The following is a 19,626-nucleotide window of genomic DNA, read 5'->3' as shown; positions in this document are numbered from 1 at the left end:
TTCACAAACTTGGATTTGGTGTAACTGTATGAACAAAAGTTGTATTTACTGTTAAAAGTGACAACAAGTAAGAGAAAACTGAAAGAGCAGAATATTTATGACTTTTTAAGTTTAGAAAAAGTATTTCTTATTTGTTTTTCTTGTTTTACTTATTACATGTGAGGAGCATTTTTTATTTTACGGTTACAGTAAAAAATAAAGTTTGCAAAGTAACTTATTTAATGAATGATGGCAGACTACTTACATTAAAATGGCATCAACAGTCAGCAAGCTACTCTTAGCAACTTTATGCTTACTACTAAATTTGAAACAATTTCAACTGCACTTTAATGGTGATTAAGATCGTTTTATATTTTCCAAACAATTTCAAGTTTTGAGTTCCTTGTTGTGCTATTAGGGTCAGTATTAGGAAGGTCTTCCTTACCTGGAAATGTTTATAATGGCTGACAGTCAGTTAAATTACATATTGGTTCTAAACAACAATCTGTGATAAATGTTTTCAGTAAATAATTAAATGCAATAAACATAGTTGTAGTGATCTATTTAAAACATATGTAAATAAGATATTACTACAGATGCCATCACAAGTATGTAGCTAAATTTAAAATAAAAATTGTTAGCTGTTAAATTACCCTTTTACATAACTACAAGCAAAGAACAATGAAAATGTTAAAAAGCAGTAATATCACTGTATTCCCCAATTTTCTTGCTAAATATGCCCATTTAAGTCTGCCAGAAGACTCCCTATGAAGACACACTGTTAATGGTAGTTTGACTCGGTTGTCATTACTCAAGTGCTTTGTAGCAGCTGGCTTCTTTGTTTTGTTTTTTTTACTTTACTACAATGTAAATGAGAGCACATGTAAGGGAGGTTGCTGGTCAAATAAAAGCCAGGGGATTTTGTTATTGCGAACAAATGAAACATGTAAAATCATTTTATTTAAATTTATGGTCATCTACTTCCCAACATCTCTATCTCTTGTTCCTATACAGCAGCTTATCCACACTTACTCAGATTAATATCTCCTCAGTGTTTTTTTTTTTTTTACTCCTTTTAGGGTTTTAACTGACATCAATCATCTTGTCATCCAGTGCGTCATTGGCATCACCAAATTAATATTGCTGATAAATGTCCTCGGGTGACAAGGTGGCACAATTCTCTCACTGCTACTCCTTTGCTTTATTTAAAAATACTTTTTTTTGGTTCTCCCTTCCGTTTTTAATATTTCAGCGCCTCAGCTGTAGCGGTTCTTTAAAGCGCCCATGGGGTCTCCAAGTCCTCACTTTTGTCTCCCATTTCCTTCTGAAACAGTTTTTCTTTAACCCTATGCGGCTCTTCACAGTTGTTGTCTTAGCTCTCTCCTCTCTGTCGCGCGTTCTGCTGCTTTCCCCCTCCCTCACTGAGTTGTCTACGTGTCAACCAGAGGTCAATGCTACACTTTTTTCTTCTGCATGCAAGAAGGCAGGGGGGTCTCTTTTTAGTTATTGCAACCTATAAATAGAAAAGAAAATCTGATTTAAGGTTGGGACAAAGGTGTCTTTTAAGATTTAGTGGCATACCACTATCTAGCAATTGGAGAGTGTTTCGTATCTGGAGATAAGGATTTGATTATATCAATAAATGATTTGGAGGAAGTTTGATCTAGAATATGGACCAATTTATAAACTGAGCCGAAATGACTCAATTTTTAAGGGTATTACCTAACTGACACTGTGCATTATTAAATGCTGAATTCAGCAATATGTTTTTATTATTTAGTATTATATAGTATATTTAGTATTTATCTGTGGTGTAGTAGAGTGAGATAAAACAAAAAATGCTGAATGTACCTTGGTTTGGGACATCCTTCATAGTCTGCTTGATGGGTTGCATGTGTTCAGTTAACAATGCTAATGTCGCCGGCTCAATACTTTAGTAAATAGTATATTTGAGTTAATATAAATAGTATAGCTGCGTTAATATTAGTTTTTTTTAATCCATACCATCAAAATGAAGTGAATAATGTGAATGTGCAGAGTTATGGATTTAAGACCCATCTTACATATTTAAATGTTTGATTAAATATGTGCCAAATTCTTGCTTGAATTAAAAAATAATCTCACAAAATGTTTAGATTTTATTTAACAATGTAAGTAAATTTCAAAATGGGAAACCAACAATTTTCTTAGCAATGTTGCCTCATGTTCTACTGAGCCTAAAAGCTCCAATGAGCTCTCTAGTCAGATCATTACTTCCAATAGTCTCATTATGTTGAGAGCCTTGTTGAAGCTAATAACCGACTAAAGGTCTAATTATTAGATTTTCAACTAATTTTATTAATGCTAGCTAACACTTTGTGCAGACCCAACCGAGTGACACAAGGAGGCAAGTAGTTGTTGTAGTAGTTGGGGGATTTTTCAGTCTTTGGTGTAAGGTTCTTTTAATTCTACACAAACATGTCACTTATTGCCATCTTTCTAGTGCCACTCCACTTAAGCTAAGATTTGGATGTTTGTGACAACACCTGTCGATGCACAGGCAAATACAGACGTACCCGCTCACACACAGGGAAACAGGCGCACACACACAAACACACTCAAGTCTGTTGGTTCAGCTCTTCCATTGAGGGTACGTATGCTAGCTGGCCATTGTGCGCGTTAGGCCTTTTGTCTGTGCAGCCTGAAACTGGTGATTGCACCTTAGCTACCGCAGTTCAAGCGTAAACAGTGTTTTCATGCCCTACGATATTCACTGTTGCCAGTGGACCCCTAAATCCCTGGAACAGCTGAGTCCTAGGGTGTCAAAGATAATGGCGATTTATTGCAGTGTGAGGCTTTCTCGTCGCCCCTCCCGCCCCGCTTTCCAATCGTCCCCCCACCCCTCCCCCTTCCTCAAACAGATTAAAATTAAGCCTTAAACATGTGAGGATGGAATTAACACATTTAGCGAGTCTCCTCTTCCCACATCCCATTTTCGCTCCACAGCGGCTGATCCCCGCTGCCGAACGCGGGTGCAATTTTAATGACTCGCAACGTTTTTGAAGTCCACATGAAAAAAACGTCGCTCGCCGTTTGTGGCGGCGCTAGATATGGCTGGGCCACGGCCGGCCATGATTGGGGGGGACACACGCCGCCGACTCGGACTCCAGGCTCTTCGATAGGATCGGTGTCATTTTCCTCTCCACGATAAGACGCCTTGCTGACAAGGTCCGATTAGGAGAGAAAAAAATCATTATTGCTATGCCTTTCATCCACCGGGGGTTTACCGATAAACAGCTCACCCGCGGCTAGATTTTCTGAAAGCAAGATGTTATACGTTATAGCATATATGTTAAGGAAATGTGGTTCCAAGTGAAATTTTGGGAGCTTTTTTAATAATTATTTTATTTGAAAAACCATACTTTCCCTTTAAAATAAATTTGATAAAAAGGCCTCTTTTTTTCCTCAACTGCTAACCCAAGCCGTGGAATATTTAAGTCATAGCTCTGAGCTTCATTAATCAAACAATTAATAACTTAATATTCTTTTTTTAACACATTACAACATGCTGATTGAATCAGTCAACAAAAAAGTGATTCATCAGACTAAACCTAAAGGAAATCCACTTTAATAAACAAATTCTTAAAATATTAAAACTACATTGTAGAAAAGAGAGAATAAACTAAAAATAGAAGTGAGGAAAGATTCAGCTACATGTTGCAAAGAATAAGATGTACATTGAATATATACTATATGTAATTCTCATCATTCATGTAGTGAGTAAAAAAAATCCTTAGTATTAAACTGTGGTGTATTAGCCGGTCATAAAAAATAATAGTGTAAACTTAAATGAATCTGTTTAAAAGTATGGGAATAAAAAAAAAACAGGGAAACACGTTGCTTAAAAAAAAAGAGAAAAGGCAACACTAGTTACCCAAAAGAAATGTGTAAGGATATTAATTTGTAAAAACATATGTTGTATTAACACAATTACGTAATCTATAAAATATATATTCTTCAGGATTTACCAAATATAATAAATACTATAGAATGATATAAAATTTTTCAAGAGCTAATTATAGCCTCTGCTTAAAATATCACTCGCGCTTCATAAATGTAACCGATTATGTCATTTGCTAAGTGTTTGCTTATGGATTTGAGAAAAGAGCACCACTTTGGTGGCCCAGCACCAAAAGAATCATTGAGACTGATCTTTAGAGGGAACAGGGAAAAAATAAAGCGAGTGGGAGAGAAACAGAGAAGGAGACGAAGATGGAGGGGGAGAGATAGAGGGTCGGGACAAACGTGCGCTGTTTTACTGGGCCACTCCAGCGCCCGTGGACTCTCAGCAAGACTCAAAGCCACACTCCGCTTCAAAGACAGCCATGAACATTTTTTTTTTTATGTTTACAAAAAAATATTTATTTATTTCTCGTCACTCTGTCATTTATCTATTTATTTCTTGCTGTCCCAGCACCCCTTGCTCTGCCACTGGAGTCATGTTCGATGACACCGACATGCTCACCCTCCTCTCTTTCCCCCCCCCCCCCCCCCCCCCCCCTCTTTTAATACCACTGCAGATGAAAATCAAACTGCTCTAAAACAAATTGATGTACTCTTTAATATAGTCGTCACATCATCACAGGGTCCCCACGCGTCTGCCTTGGTGACAACTGCAGGGCTGCTTAGCTTAGCCCAGTGATGGCTGCCACTTTGTTGGTCGCTTCAATGATTTATCACAAAAAAGAGAGGGAGATTGTGAAAGTGGGAAGCGAGACAAAAAGGGAGCGACAGAAAGAAAAGACCCCTGGATCATGATTGAGTCACTGGCACCTTTGATTGACAAGGTCTAATCAGCTTATCTCCATCCTAATAAAGTTGATAGCCTGCGGTGCTGCTCTCTACCTGGCATGGCGTGAACTTTGGGCTAGGCTGGGGCCCCTGGGGGCAGGGCCCTGGCCCTCTCTGCTTATCTAAACGGGACTGAAATCAATCCCTAATGAGCTGTTTTCATTTGGCAGGATTGATTACAGGCCCCTAAACACCGAGAACACTCGCCTAAGAAGTGTTCTCAGCCTCTTGGTGGCCACCTTTAAAATGCAGAGTAGCAATGCTTTTGTCTGTGTCTGTCTTTGTTTCAGCAGCTCATTTTGCTGCCATTGCTAAGTTATTTGTGTCAACTGAACAAGTATAAAGGGGATGGATTTTCAAAGTGAACTGACTCCACATTTTCGGGTTGATCTACTAAGTCGTTCAATTTTTAAATGTTGCCTCGGGGATGCATTCATTCATTCATAATTGTAAAAAGTAAAAGCCTTTACATTTCATGTTAAAAATGAGAACTAACAATGTAGAATAGCAATAAATTAACATTAGTCATGTCTATGCAAAAGAAGCTTCAAGCACACATTAAACTATTGTTGCTACAATGAGCCCATAACTTTACCTTTACATTTGAGTTTACAATTACCATTCATGTCCTAGAACGATTGGAGTGGAGCATTTTTTTCAAAAAAAATAATTTGCAATGCATTGTATGAACTGTCGATCAGTACAGCATGTAACTCTCTCCTCTTCAATGAATGATAATAAAAAAGGTGGAACAGCTAGTCATCGCAACTTGCAGATGTCTTATCTGACATGCTATCTCGTTCTAAACTAGCAATCATAAATCATTTAAAATATTTTCTGTGGAGGGAAGGACTAAAATCTGGCATGTCTTTGATTTAACATCAGTCAAGCCTCCACATTTGGGCATTTCAAATGCCCTTGACTCAAATGCCTGTAAATTGGCTAACTGCATGCCCTCCCTCTTTATTTAGGGCCCTCTTTAACTGGGCTAGCCCCCATGTCTGTTTGTTGCTATGCCTGGGCTTTTAAGTCAGTGCTCTTCACTAATGAAGTTCTATACTTTATTTATGAGACAAACAGAGGACCCTGGTTCTTGAGGGTGCGTGTGGTAAATAGCTTTGCATGTCCAAAGAGTCTCCTCTATATCCCTCTGAGGGCTCTCAATGCTTTTGGCAGGCCTTTGTTTTTCACTAAATACACTGGAGACATTGAGAACGGTAGAAAAAAAAAAGCTGAAATCTTGATAAAATGGTACTGTTTGAAGATGTATCTTTTCTTAGAACTAAGAGTCTTCTTTTTTCCCTTAAATGTGACCTAGAAGCATCCTGGCTTTTTTGTTCCTGGTCATTAAGAGATATATTGTCAACGCTGAAGAGAAAAGGGGGCAAAGCCGAGTTTCTACGCCATTTCTTTGTTCAGGATCTATTTCTTTGAAATAAAATGTCTTTTAGTTCCACTCCTACCATTGGTCAATGACACTTCTTAAGGGCTACTATGTCATTGTGGATGGAGAATGCAACTTTGAATTACTGCAAAATAACGACGCTAAACTGTTCTTCGTGAAACGTACAGCTTGGATGTATGAGGAGAGTTGAGGTTTGTGGCAGGAAAAGTATTTACAATATAACTAGAGTGCATCTGTTGGGGAAAACACTTAACGCTCTAATTATTAGAGGATGGATGCCACACCTTTGTGTTTCAAAACTCAAAGCTTATTCCTTCAACAATTGCCAATGTCATTTTCATAATGTGCATGAAAAAAGTGTTGTGCACTTCTTTTTATTTCATTATTTTGTATTTGTTGATGTGAAAGAGAAGGAACTACAATAAATTGAGCTTTTGTTGAACTGTAAAAATAAACAGTGTAGTGTTTGCCAAATAACACATCCCAATCCTTAGTGTACTGTGTCTCAAAACTCTCAGAACTGTGGCAGCACTATGATCTAAAATAGTGCAGGATTTCATGAAGATATCTGGCGAGTGTTGTGATTTTCCTCTGTGGAACCACAAGAGTAAATATGTAGCTTGAGATGGGTGAACAACATTAAATTAAAGACTAAACTAAATTTTGGATCAGATGGCAAACCCTTTCAAATTTTATAAACCAATGGATAAATATGGCTACCTGATGTTTGTGTCCAGTGTGTTTGTGTCCAGTGTGTGTGTGTGTGTCTGTGTCTGTATGTGTGTGTGTTGAATTTGAGAGATTGGCATATATAGTAATTAGTCTGGTGGATGGGTGTATATTCCCTGTGTTTCAATGTTCTTTGTGCAGATGTATTCCATGTTTGACCCGGGGACATTGCCATTTCAGGTTGTGCATCTGAGCGGAGTGTTGGTATCGACAGCAGAGTAAAGGAAGGGGTCATGGATTAAAGACGTGGAGCGAAGCTTCCCAAAACCACAAACACCACCCCAGCTGGTGTGGACCAAGCCAAGTGTGTGGGACCAAGGCAGGATAAACGAGCATTGTTCTTAGCTAACCGCACACATAGTGGATGAGAGGGCCACCGGTGACACAGGGTCAAGGGGCATGTGGCCGACTACGGCAGGAGAAACCACCGGGCCCAGGAGGTACTGAACACTGTTAAGCCATGGCCCACTTCTTTACGACAAACCTAGCGGGGGGCAAAACATTAAAAAACGAGCCACTCAAGTGAAAAATACGACTGGGAAGAATTAAAAATCTGTCGTCTGTCGCAGAATTTGACGCAGTCAAGAAAATCGAATAACGGCAGGATCATCTGAGGCATTTGAATCAACATTTTTTAAGCAGAGAATGCAGATTGTATTTATGAATGCCAGTTACAGAGAACATCAAAAGCTGGTGGTCTGCGTGTGAACCTTCCTTGACTTGAATTATTAAATCTGTCGATGTCGCACACGCCAGCCACCCCGCGATTATAGTGTAAATTGACAAACTTTTTCAAAACTACAACGGAAGCCACAGAAAGCTGGTTGATACTTCAAGAATGAGCTTTGATACATCTCTGAGGAATACACTGTGCCTCAATAATGTGGTGACTGTCAGGAAGGAAGAAAAAACAAAAATAAAATGCTAACTGGTTAAATCTATTTAAGATCCCAATGAGCTTTTTTCCTATTTTAAGATAAGAAAAAAAAAACCATTGATAATGAGGGAAAAGAGGAGTTTGAGTTTTTTTTGGTGGTTTATTTAGAAAGTGATATTATGTTTTTTTATTGCTTCTGCACTCCTGAATTAAGAACTTCAGGAGGAACCGCTGACGTTGTTTATTTTCATGGACCCCCTGTCTGTTTGAGTATAAAAAAATAAAAAATAAATACACACAGATGCACAACACACACAGCCGTATCGATGCACGAATTTTCTTCGGGAGCAGAGCAAGGAAAAGCGGCGCTCAATCTGTTGCCTGTACACATCTCTCTCCCTCCCTGGCTCGCCTTTGATGTACTCCCGAAAATGTCATCAGGCGTCAAGGAAAAAGGTTTTTTTACGACCGCCCCCCCCTCAAATCCCCTCCGCCCCCTCCAAACACACACAAACACACATATCCACCCACCTCTCATATGAGCAAGACAATTTGCTGTCGCTCACTCATCCTCACCACTATCTTGAACCCCCTCCGAACACCCCCCCCCCACCCCCTCCCAACCCAATCCAAAACAAAATACGTACCAGTTTCTACGGCTATCTGGTAGCCGGCCTCCAGTCTCCGTGATGACCTTTCCAGCTTCTCTGTGTTGTCCAACAGATGCGCTCTCTGCAACAAATAAGAGAAGGAAAAAATAGAGCCAGAGAAACAAAACAAAAAGAAATGTACTGAGAGTGCTGGGACCCATTTCAAAGAAGCACATCAACACTGTCACCTAAATAGACAGACCACAACCACAGCAACAACATAATACAGCCAGGTTGGCAATAACCTTCATGGATGACAATGGGTTATATGCTGATGGAATATCAAGCATTTGCATGTTGAGGCTGACAATGTACGAGGTGCTGCTGCCTCATCTTGGACATAAAAAAAACAAAAACAATCACTACTTTGAGGTGTGTTGCATCCTGGTATTGTTTCACAGCACTGTTTTCTGCTGCACACACAGCAATTTCATTTAAAGCTTTCCAGTTAAAAGAAAACTCCTTTCCAGGTGAGGGCTTCCAACTGAAAGACAAATGTAAGACTAAATCAACATTTACTCCCTCAATTGTAGATAGTAAGTCTATCAGTGTCATGAATGTAAATAAAATGAACATCATTATATCGGTGTGAAATGTAATAATCTATCCTAAACAAAACCAATAAATGCATTTTCTACTTGTTTATCCACATTAGCGGACCAATACATTCATTCATGATGTATGAGTTACTGCATCCCCCCCCCCCCCCCAGTTTACTCACAGCTATCAACAATTGACAAGGCTGTTCATTGAAAGCATGGTGCTAAGAGAGCATATCAAGAAAAGATGTGTTTCATAAATAATTAAATAAGCAATTTGATGTGTTTTTTTTCAAAGTGGATTTTTGTGTGTATCAAGGTGTTAGCTAGGGCTTTAATAGTGTGCATGCACATTTCAATTGATAGCAGTTTCTTAGATACCAAGAGACCCAGTGGTTTTGGTTTCTTCTCTATAGCTACACAATTCACGTCTGACAAACACGGCAGGAAGAGATCTGATCTGTTGGGTTATGGCCTCGAGTTCCATCTTGGGGCTCTCAAACGTAGGAATCTACCATTATGTTTATATTTTATTGTGTTCATGTTTCCAATTAGTGCACCGTGTAATAACAGATATACTTATCATGTTAATACACATGCAATTCTATAAAAGGACACAAGCAAATTATTCTATTTTTTAAATCATTTTGAACACCTTGAATCAGTCAGTTTAATTTTCTTAAATTCAGATGAAGATTAATAAGGAGCCACCAATGATACATTTACACAAAAGCTTGTTTTGACGACAACGCTGTTGACCATTCCTGACCATTTGTGTTGTTCAGTGTAATGCATGTTTTCTTGTGTAGAATTAAGTGGAATATGTACGTTACATGTACAAAATATTTTCAGGAGTGATTAGTTGGTGTCTGAAATGTTTTCCTGTTTGGTTTAAACATAATTCTTTCCTCTGCCACCATTATGGAGTCCTGGATCTCAACTTACAGGTAGTTAGTCAAGTTGTCAAACAGTACTGGAAGCAAAACATATGTAGCTGGGAATACCTACATTAACGCTTTCAACATGACGCGTTCAATTTACTGTACAAAAAGAGGCTTCCCAACTATGAGTACACTATGGTTGTGGTTGCAATAAACTGCCTAAAAATGACAACATTAGATCATTATTTACTTGAGTTTTCCCATGGAGGTTCCTCCACTTCAAAAATGTGTGTCTACGTTTTGGACAGTCATGTAAGATTTTCTTAAATATGATGACACAGTTAGCAGCAACCTGTAACTGTACTGTGGAAACCTTCAGTGTTTTAGGGTGTTTCACAAATGTCCGCAATAAATTGATTCTTTGTTTCTGACCATATATGTTTTTAACACGTTTCCTAAGATCTAATAAACTACATCTCTCATTAAAAGATGCTAGTGTACTGTACCAAAAGGAGGTTAATCATGAAAGCTTCTGTTTGATCATTCTTTGATTCAAATAATGCCTATATATTATATTGAAGTTGTTTAATTCAATGCAATTATTCCATTTAATCATCAAGTTTTCTTCAAGCTGATTTTAAATATTGACTCAACTGTTATTTTGCTGACTACTTTCAACTTTTTACAAATTCCCACCCAAACATTGAAATGTATTTAAAAGACTACCTTCAAGTTTTTCCACATAAAAAGGTTGTCAATCACCATCATACAATCTATTATTTTAGGCAGAGAAAAGTGTAACTTTCAAGTCTATTGTTAATCTATGGTTGTTCAGTGCAAAGTTTTAATCACCTATGTAACACACATTACACGCATAGCTTTAAATAACATATTTAGTCCCGTATTGTCCAATGTATTCACCCAGCTTTCATTAAATCCAAACTGAATTCAGAAGGCGCGTTGATAAACAGCATAAACAGGCAGGGCTTAAATGTTTACTCGAATGTTGCTGGTTTGATGACCTTTCTGATATGCTGTGTTAAGAAACTGATCAGATGTAACATATTTGACACTCAAAAACAACCCAACGAATGACATCCGCCTCTCTGACAAGGGTGTAAGCCCATCACATGAACGGAGGGGACAGGGAGAGAAGTGAAATCTCTAGTTTTGGTTAGGCTGTCAAAATGTGTACCAGCTAATCACTCAGAGGAAATGGAGAAAAAAAACGTGCACGGAAGAAAAAATAAGTCAACGACACACTTTTCAAAGTTTGACAATAAGAGGGATGGGAAAAGGGAAGAGAAAACTCCCTCTGAACTTTCTTCTTTTCCTTGCTTCCTTTTTCTTCGCATTGCTGACAGATGTCATTTAAAATTGCAGAGATACTTTTCAATAGTTAAAGGGAGGGCAGGGGGAGGATGGAGGGATAGGGGATGTGTGGTAAAATGGGCTGCTGGTAGGAGGAAAGTGATGAGAAAACGTCACTAGGACAGGATGCAAGGTGTGTTTTTGGTGAAAGGTGTGGTAGTGAGGGTTTCGGGGAGGGGTTACATGGGTTTGGAAGTGGTAGTGGCATCAGCAGAGATGGTGGCAGTGTGCTCGTGGGAGAAAATGGATACCAAGCTTGGGCTATAATGAGCCCCTATGGATCAGAGGGGACGTATTGACATGCAATGCTTAAGCTTATACTGCTAGACCATGGATGCAGTGCCTGTGTGTGCCTGGGAGCATGAGGCAGCCAGGGATACTGACAGAGTAGCGCACTCCCTGGGTTCTTCAAAGAGCTCAAGTGATTAGTATGTTATCATTACCATTCGAAACGTGATTTTCCTATTCCCTCTCGGCAAAGGTGACACGTCTCGGGGAGACGGCCGGCAGACTCACTGCGATGGAAAGCCACTTCAAAGCTTTCTCCTCCTGAATTTCTCTCTCACTCTCTCTGCTCTCTCTCGTTCTGTCTTCTTTTAGGGCCGGGGGGAGGGGAGGGTGAGTGTGGGTGGGTGTGCAAGGTGGGAGGGGGCTGCTGGGGGGGGTAGTGGTGGCAGTGGCGGTGTATATCTGTGTGTGATCATTAGAATAATGCGGCCCGAGTTTGACGGTGACAGAAACTGAAGGAAAGGGTGAGAGTTCAGCCACTAAGAATCCAGTAATGGCTCACTGTGATGGACCTAATAATGAAACAATACAGACATAGACACAGGACGGTACCTTGGAAAATAATGACAAGGAACATGTACAATAAAAAGCTAAACATCCTACATTACGTAGTCACAGATGTGGCTGATATAGAGGTTATGTCTAGAAACTTCATCTAAAATGAGGCGATTCTTGCTCTACAGAAAAGCAATTTGGTTTCAATATACACATATCACACAACAACCACAACAATGTGGTTGACTATGGTTTTATTCTGCAGTTACAGTAGCAAGAAAAATCCAAGACATCCTTGTCAGCATTTTTGTCGAACGAAATGCAAAGTGGCTGCCAGCCCCTACTGTGCTACAACGTCACATATCAAGGCTTGACCCCAGAGGGTCTGATATAACCATCATGAAATCCTCAGAATAGGGCATGCATACACTAACACCTATTCAAGCTCGAATACTGTCTTACAATTCAGATCTGCCATAAATCAACTTAAGACCATGTGAGGGTTTCGTCAAAATCATATCTGACGGTCTCGTGGAGACTTCTAGCAAAGGATTTAAATACAATATGTGATAAATATCTAATAGCATGTCTGCACTGGTGCACCCCACCACCACCACTATTTCTGCCTATGCATGTATGCCTTTTCATCTGACACCTACATTTTGAACAAAGATCTTCTTAGGAACCACGAAAATTGTGTTTTTTTGTTGTGCTTTTTTGCGTCAAGAAACACTCTTCAGTTGTAAGTTATTAACAGGGAGCCCCAGAACAATGCAGCTGTAGCTCAAAAGAAATAGCTCCCCTCTTCTTTCGCTCTCCTTCCTTTTTTCAATATCAAACACAGGCAGTTACTATCACCATTTTCCAAAGTTCAGATGATTTCCTTATTATTTCAATAAGGGTGGGGGAGAGTCAAAGTGAATAATGATGACAGCTGTGATTCAGACTGACTGTGTGATCTTCTGTGCCGTTTGTTTGGGACTTGTAAGACGAGGAATTACAAGTGTCAAACAGCTGTGAATATGGGTGCTAAATATTTAAACATGTTTTTCAGCTGAAGAAAAAAAAAAAGTATAGTTTTTTAAAAGCAAGGCTCAAGTGTGTATAAGCTGTGCACGCCTTTGATTCAAATGCAGGAAGAGCAGAAGGGTAAAAAACTGCAATGGAGAAGTGCAATGGCGAAGAAGACGCAGAATCAAGCCTGAATACACAGATTGGGCCGTTCCTAAAGGGGAAGACAGGTGAGGTAACTCAAGATGTCTTCTGACCCTCAGGCAAGGAGGAAATGGACCAAAAAGGTGGGAAGAAGAAGGGGAAACAAAAGTACAACTAAATAAAAGGAAAAAAAATGTGATAACATGGCATCTGGGCCAAGTTGGCGCTCTAAATTATGGATAGGTGTGAATGGTGAGCCTTTGATAGGATTCAAATTACTGTGCTTCCGCAGGGGCCCTTTTGAACATAGTCTCAGTCAAAGGCACATTTAACAACATACTGTAACTACACCTGCAAATACAAGTTCATTCATGCATCAAAGGATGAGCAATATAATGTAAACTCCAGAAACAGCAAACCACTAAATTTGCCACAATTAGAGGGAAACATACCTTCGCTAAAAAATATGATCCTCGTGAGTATCAATTACTACATGTCACAACTATTGAGTGTTAATAATACACATTATGATGGTGTATTTGATATTTACTTCATCACAGTGTTTTTAAACTATACATTACAGTTCGAGTATAATGGCATTTGAGCTCATATTAGCAATGTTGCTGAACAATCTAAAAGGCTGCATATACACAATGTTACAGTTTACATGATTTTGAAATATCACTAACTAAATAAACCACCTTTGCTGACTCAAATTGGGATGCTTGCTGCATTGGTTATCCAAATGATATTTGGAGTTGAAGTTTCAGTCTTAAAAGAAACCCAATAAATGGACGGGGTGTCACGGCTGTCCAATATTATATTTGCATCAAATGTTGTTTTTTTTACTGAAAGATGAATTCAATTTAAAGTTCATTTGTATTAATTATGAGTGGAGGAACCCAATTAGCACGTGTGTATTATAGTTACAGCTAATGCAGATACTGCAACAACCAAAGTTCAAGGAACCACAATTTTATTCCAAGATCAGTGATTTTCGTTTACCACCACAAAGGGAAAAAACTGACTGCTAATGGAACTGAATACAACACGTTTATGAAAGGTTACATCAATTGAAAAGGATAAGTGCCAATTAGTTTAGCTTCTTCCTTGCTCATAATTAATTCAAAAAACCCTACAATAGTATTTGGTAAGCTAATCTGCTAAGTAACAAGCTAACTATGATTCTTGTTTCTGCTGGCTGTGTATCGTCGCTAACTTTATCTGCTAAACCAACTTTTTTTTTTTTTCAGATGTTGCATGTTCATATATAAGCATGATCATGAGCCAGCGATGTACGCTAACTGACCGTTTGACCAACAATAAAACTTGAGTTGACTTAAGCAATTTCATTCCTTGTGCATGGTACCTTATAATGCACATTATAGAATATGAACAATGGAATATATATATATAGATAGCCTTTATTATTTAGACTCATGGTCCATATAAAATGGCACAGTTTGAGTTCACTAATCTACAGTCCGTTATTATTGTATAGCAACTACTGTGGCTCCATTTGAGAACATTAAGGGACAGTGAATCTTACAAGCAGCAAATGCCTCTTGAAACAAAACAGTTGATTGGTGTTGGGCCCAGTAACTAAACCCTGCCTCATTCATATGTGCCTTTAAAAAGGCATATCAGAAATAACACCTTATCTGTGTGATATTTAAGGTAACTGGAGAAACTGGCCTTTGGTGAATTCATTATCTTTGGCCTGGCTTGTAAGCTGTTCAATCAGACATGCAACAAAGAAAAATTATAATAAAAAAAAAGTCCAAATGAGCTGCTTCTAATTTTCTACAGGAGAAAGCAGGGCAAATTGAAATTTCATTGGGAACGCTGAATTTAAACTGTGCGAGCAGAGAAGCACTTACCTCTTCGCGTAACTTTATCAACTGCATCGTGAGAGCAGAAGGGAAAAAAGAGAGAAAGATAGAGAGAGTGAAGGAGCGATAAAAAAGCAGAAACATGGCAGGAGGAAGTTCAGTCATGTGGCTGGGTACAGCATTAACCTGACGATTTATCTGTTAGCACGTTTAGCATTTGGAAAGTCACAAGACAAACACATTAAAGAAAACTAAACACGCCGCTTGGGAGGACTTTTTTGAACAAAACAAAGATCGCGTCCTGGTGCTGTCACATTAAACAAAGAGATGGCATGGATCGCTCGACTTGCAATATCAACTAAGATTATCAAGGACGTCACATCACAGAAGTCAATACAGCAAGAGAAAAGAAGAAATCAGTAAAGTATAGTCTGCACAGTTACTAAATATTTCTCCTCAACATTTTAAACTGCATCCGTCATTTTGCTGAATTCTCTGGAAAGGGATAAAAAGAATGTGTGCCCTTTGGAACAGAGTTGGAGAAATGCTGAGCCACTCCATTTGCACCACTGCTTATCATTGCTGATATGTTGTCAATATTTCATGTAGCTTATGCATGTAAGTAAAAGGTGCATGCTGTTTAGATTATGTATGGAAAGCAATGTGAGGCTACTACTGTGCATACAGTGCTGTGTATTATTGGGACAGCCACAGATCATGAAAAATGAATCTTAGCATAGCTATACATTTTTGATGAAAGAGCATAGCAAATTTAAAGTGAAGTAAATAAGAAATGCTATTGCTATTCCTATTCCTTGTCCTAGAAAGCCTTGCATCACTGATAATGAATCAGACATTTGAGGGAGGGGAAATAATCCCATTTGCCATTAATTATGCCTAATCACAATTAAAAAGGTTGCTTCCCTGGCCTGTTCTTAAGTGAGGGCTGTAGAGAAGTGAAGAGAAGGCTTGGGGTTATCGTGGGAAAGCAACACGGTTGGCAGGAAAAAGGAGAGGACAAATGTTTTGATTTATAAGCCTTATAGGAGGTGATTTTTCTTTTTTTAAATCCACATTTTTTGGCCAACATTAAAGATGAGCAGATCTAAAAGGAGGCTCAGGGCCAATGTTACTTGTCCTGTTTATTTTTATATTATGTGAGCCTGGAATAATTGTGTATCATATAAAAAGGTGAGCGTTCTTAAATCTTGAATTACAAGCTTGATTGCTACCTTTAAAGTTAAAAATAACTGACAAAGAGGGGAAAATTAAACATCAGCTGTTTTAACCAGCTCTTCTGGCCAGAAAAAAATCAAATAACTAACATTTAACATCTGCACTTATTATACTGCAATCCTAAACACTAAAAGACAATACTGTACTGCATACAATTTATATTACGTCACTGGTAAACACACTCAAAGAAATGTGTGGTATGGTAATAAATTCTGGAGGAATCTAAACTATAAAAAAACACAAACTAAAATATCTAGTACTTCACACCTTACAAGCTTGCATTTGTAACAGCACTCCCCCTCTGTAATTTTAGAAGCGTCTCAAAAATAGTTCTTGTATCGTTTAAGTTTTTTGCACCAATAAAAAAATTGTTATTGCAAATATAAAAATATTGTCAATAGCTCCAATGTCAGAGGTAAACAAGTATGACTGCGTGTTTTTCTAAACAGCTCTTTCCCTTGAAAATGTCGGCACTAACAAGACGCACTTAAGAGTGGAAAGTGTCTTCTCTAACTCAAGCAACAACTCCCCACTAAGAATGCATTATTGAAGAGACCAAAGTTTAAAACTACACTGTGGATGTGCTTATTTGGGGCTTGAAAAAAAACCTAGCAGATCTTGTGATCCCTCACCCCAGCTCAGCCATCAGTCAATGGGTACCAAACAAAACTTGTTCCAGCTCATTTGTGCTGCCTGACTGATTAAAAGTGCTCGCAGCGGATTTGTTAAAACTATATGAGGAGCACGTTGAGCTGCGTTTCTTGTTCCTTCCTGTTTAGCTTTATTTTTCTTTGGCATCCATTCTTCAGTACAGCCAACGATGCTCGCGTTGCTCAAGAGATAGAGAAGAGTAAATACAGAATATTGTAAATGTTATAATTACTCCTGCATGAGCGCCTTTCCTTGTGTTTTTGTGATGCCAGCCAGTATTCAAATTTGCACTGCTGCAATTTTTCTGTTATGATAATCAGCAATTTTTTTTTTTTTCCTCAAACAAAAGATTTTTTTTTTTATCCAATACGGAATTCGATACAAGTGGTAATCTGCTTCCTTTGTAGCCTGTAAAATCTGGTCCATGCCGGCTCAAACCAGCACAATCTCTTGTGGCCAAGCCTTCTGCTGTGACTGAAATCGAAACTATTCCGTATAGTGTTTGTGTGTGAAAATGTGTGCGCGTTTGCTGCTTTGTGTGTGTGTGTGTGTGTGTGTGTGTGTGTGTGTGTGTGTGTGTGTGTGTGTGTGGTGTCGCACCAACATTTGTGCGTGTGTTGCATGCAGAGGAAACAGAAAGAAAAAATGTGCAATGGTAGCCTACCACATTATTAAAAAAAAAAAAAAGAGCGATAGTGCCAATTCAGTCTCTGTCGGCATACAGATAACGAATAAATGCCGAACTCTATTAAATCGTCCTTTAGCCATTATCGCAGGGCCAATACGCCATTTTCAGAACTTATGACGGTTCCCTATTTACTTAGCTATAAATCCTTGCCATGTAACCAACAGATTTGTGACTGGTAATGATCTGCTCAGCCAGGGCTATATGAAATGATCCTGACCTCTTTCAGATCGTCAGGAATTAAATTGACCGACTTGCCCCGGCCCCCCCCATCTTTTCCCCTCTCCTATCACCGCCGTCTCGTTAGATAAAAAACTCTGAAGTTCGGAGTACTCCACTCACAGCAAGACCAAGACAAGTATTATCTCCACAAGTTTTTAAATGAAAATGAGGTAAATACGGCACCTGGGAGTAAAAAGAGAAAAGCATACCATCTGTTTATTTTGCTTTTGCCCCTAGCAGGACGTTTGTCTGAGACTTTGTGTGCATGTTTTAGATATAATGTTTAATCACAATTGTTTTAAGTTTTACATTAGACATTATTATTGCTAATTATTTCTGTGTTCTCCACAATTCAAAAATGTTTTTTGTATGTTTTAAACATAAGGCTTAAGGTTTTGAGTCTGGTCACCTTTTTGCAAAAAGATAATGGGGAAAATAAATAAAATGAAGAAATGAAAGGTCACTAAATATAGCTTAGATTTTTGCCTAAATTCCCAAAGATAAACATATTTTAGGGTAAATATAGTTCATACTTTATTTCATTAATTCAATTCAATTAATTTTACATTTCATAAATCAACATTATTATGTTGATGTGAACTGAGAATTGGGAATGAAGCGGTGCAAAGTGTTCACAGATCTAAATGTCACATTCTGCTACTTTTCCTTTCCCTCCATGTGTGCATGGATGGATAAATAAACATTTTATTTCTTTACATTAGGTAATACGATAATTTGCCGTAAAAAAATATAAAAAAAATTAATAATTATTGTCAAGAATAATTAAATGATTATTACAACAATAAAATTGCAATTTCCAAAAATGTAGAATATAAATGTATAACATCGTTCAATAATATCAATTCTATAGTAATACTTTTTTACAACAATTTTCTTTCTGAGATCATGTAGTGTAAATTCTAGATTTATAAATATTACTTTTTAAATATTGAATGGGAAATAAAATTAAAATGGAATGAGATGTGCTCATTTAACTTTTCCTTGACAGGATGTTGATAAAACTCCTCAGTGTCTCAAACGTGACATTTCTGACAGCAAATCTCCTTCCAACTTCTGCAAAAAAATGTCAGACTCACTTTTGTGTCTCTCTAATTTGCCAGGAATATGCATTTCAATTACGCATCTCGGTTCTTGATACATATGTTTCTTAGATGTGTAGTTCATGGGTCATCATTGAAATGGTAATAGGGAACCGTTCAAAAAAACAACAACTTTATTTAGCCTTGCTTAGCTCTGAATCGTCTAAATATACTCACATGAAGCACTGTGGAACTAAATGTGCAAATATGTACTGGAGCATTCATCTTTGTCTTCTGTCTTTTTGGAGTGTGCATGTAAATGCAAAGCATTTATTCGCATGTGATTGTGAGTGAGTTTGCGCACGTGCGTGCATGTGCATTGAGACGCAGTAACCCCTGCAAGTTGATAGCGATTGTAAAGGTAATATATAATTAGTCAAAAGACGTTTGGTAATAGTTGAGATCGGCTGCATATGAGTGGCAGCTGTGCAGGTGAGCAATTGGTAAGTGTGTCTTAAATGTTAAAGCACTGAATCTGTTGAGGTATCATTGTTTGGATGCGATTCTACATTTGTTCAAAAAAAAATAAATCCAGACAAATTAAGTATAAAAGAAAATGTAGCATATTTTGGGTAATTAAGATCACAATTTAAGATAATTGTTTTACTTCTTCATTGCCACTTCCATAACTGCTGTGAGCAAATCTTTTGGAGACGTTGTTGCTGACAATGAATGACAATAACTAATGTGGTCTTTATCTC

General features: G+C 38.1%; 1 protein-coding gene across 5 annotated transcripts in view; it reads right to left on the bottom strand.

The window, feature by feature from the left end:
- vti1a (vesicle transport through interaction with t-SNAREs 1A) overlaps positions 1 to 19,626 on the bottom strand; it is a 112,606-nt gene that overhangs the window by 69,591 nt on the left and 23,389 nt on the right. For 3 of the 5 annotated variants that reach the window (XR_004654982.1, XM_034859818.1, XM_034859816.1), the window contains exons 5-6: positions 15,080 to 15,100; positions 8,468 to 8,552 (exon numbers count right to left, since the gene is read on the bottom strand). Coding sequence is in view for 4 of the 5 variants with exons in the window: in XM_034859818.1 (XP_034715709.1) it covers positions 8,468 to 8,552; positions 15,080 to 15,100 (106 nt within the window). In the remaining variant the exon portion in view is untranslated. The remainder of the gene's footprint in view (positions 1 to 8,467; positions 8,553 to 15,079; positions 15,101 to 19,626) is intronic. The other 2 variants (XM_034859819.1, XM_034859817.1) reach the window with 1 other exon arrangement.

This window comes from Etheostoma cragini, chromosome 21 (genome assembly GCF_013103735.1).
Source record: "Etheostoma cragini isolate CJK2018 chromosome 21, CSU_Ecrag_1.0, whole genome shotgun sequence".
In the NCBI taxonomy this organism is placed as follows: domain Eukaryota; kingdom Metazoa; phylum Chordata; class Actinopteri; order Perciformes; family Percidae; genus Etheostoma; species Etheostoma cragini.
Note: the sequence above shows the minus strand (reverse complement) of the source record. Positions and strands in the feature narration are given on the sequence as shown.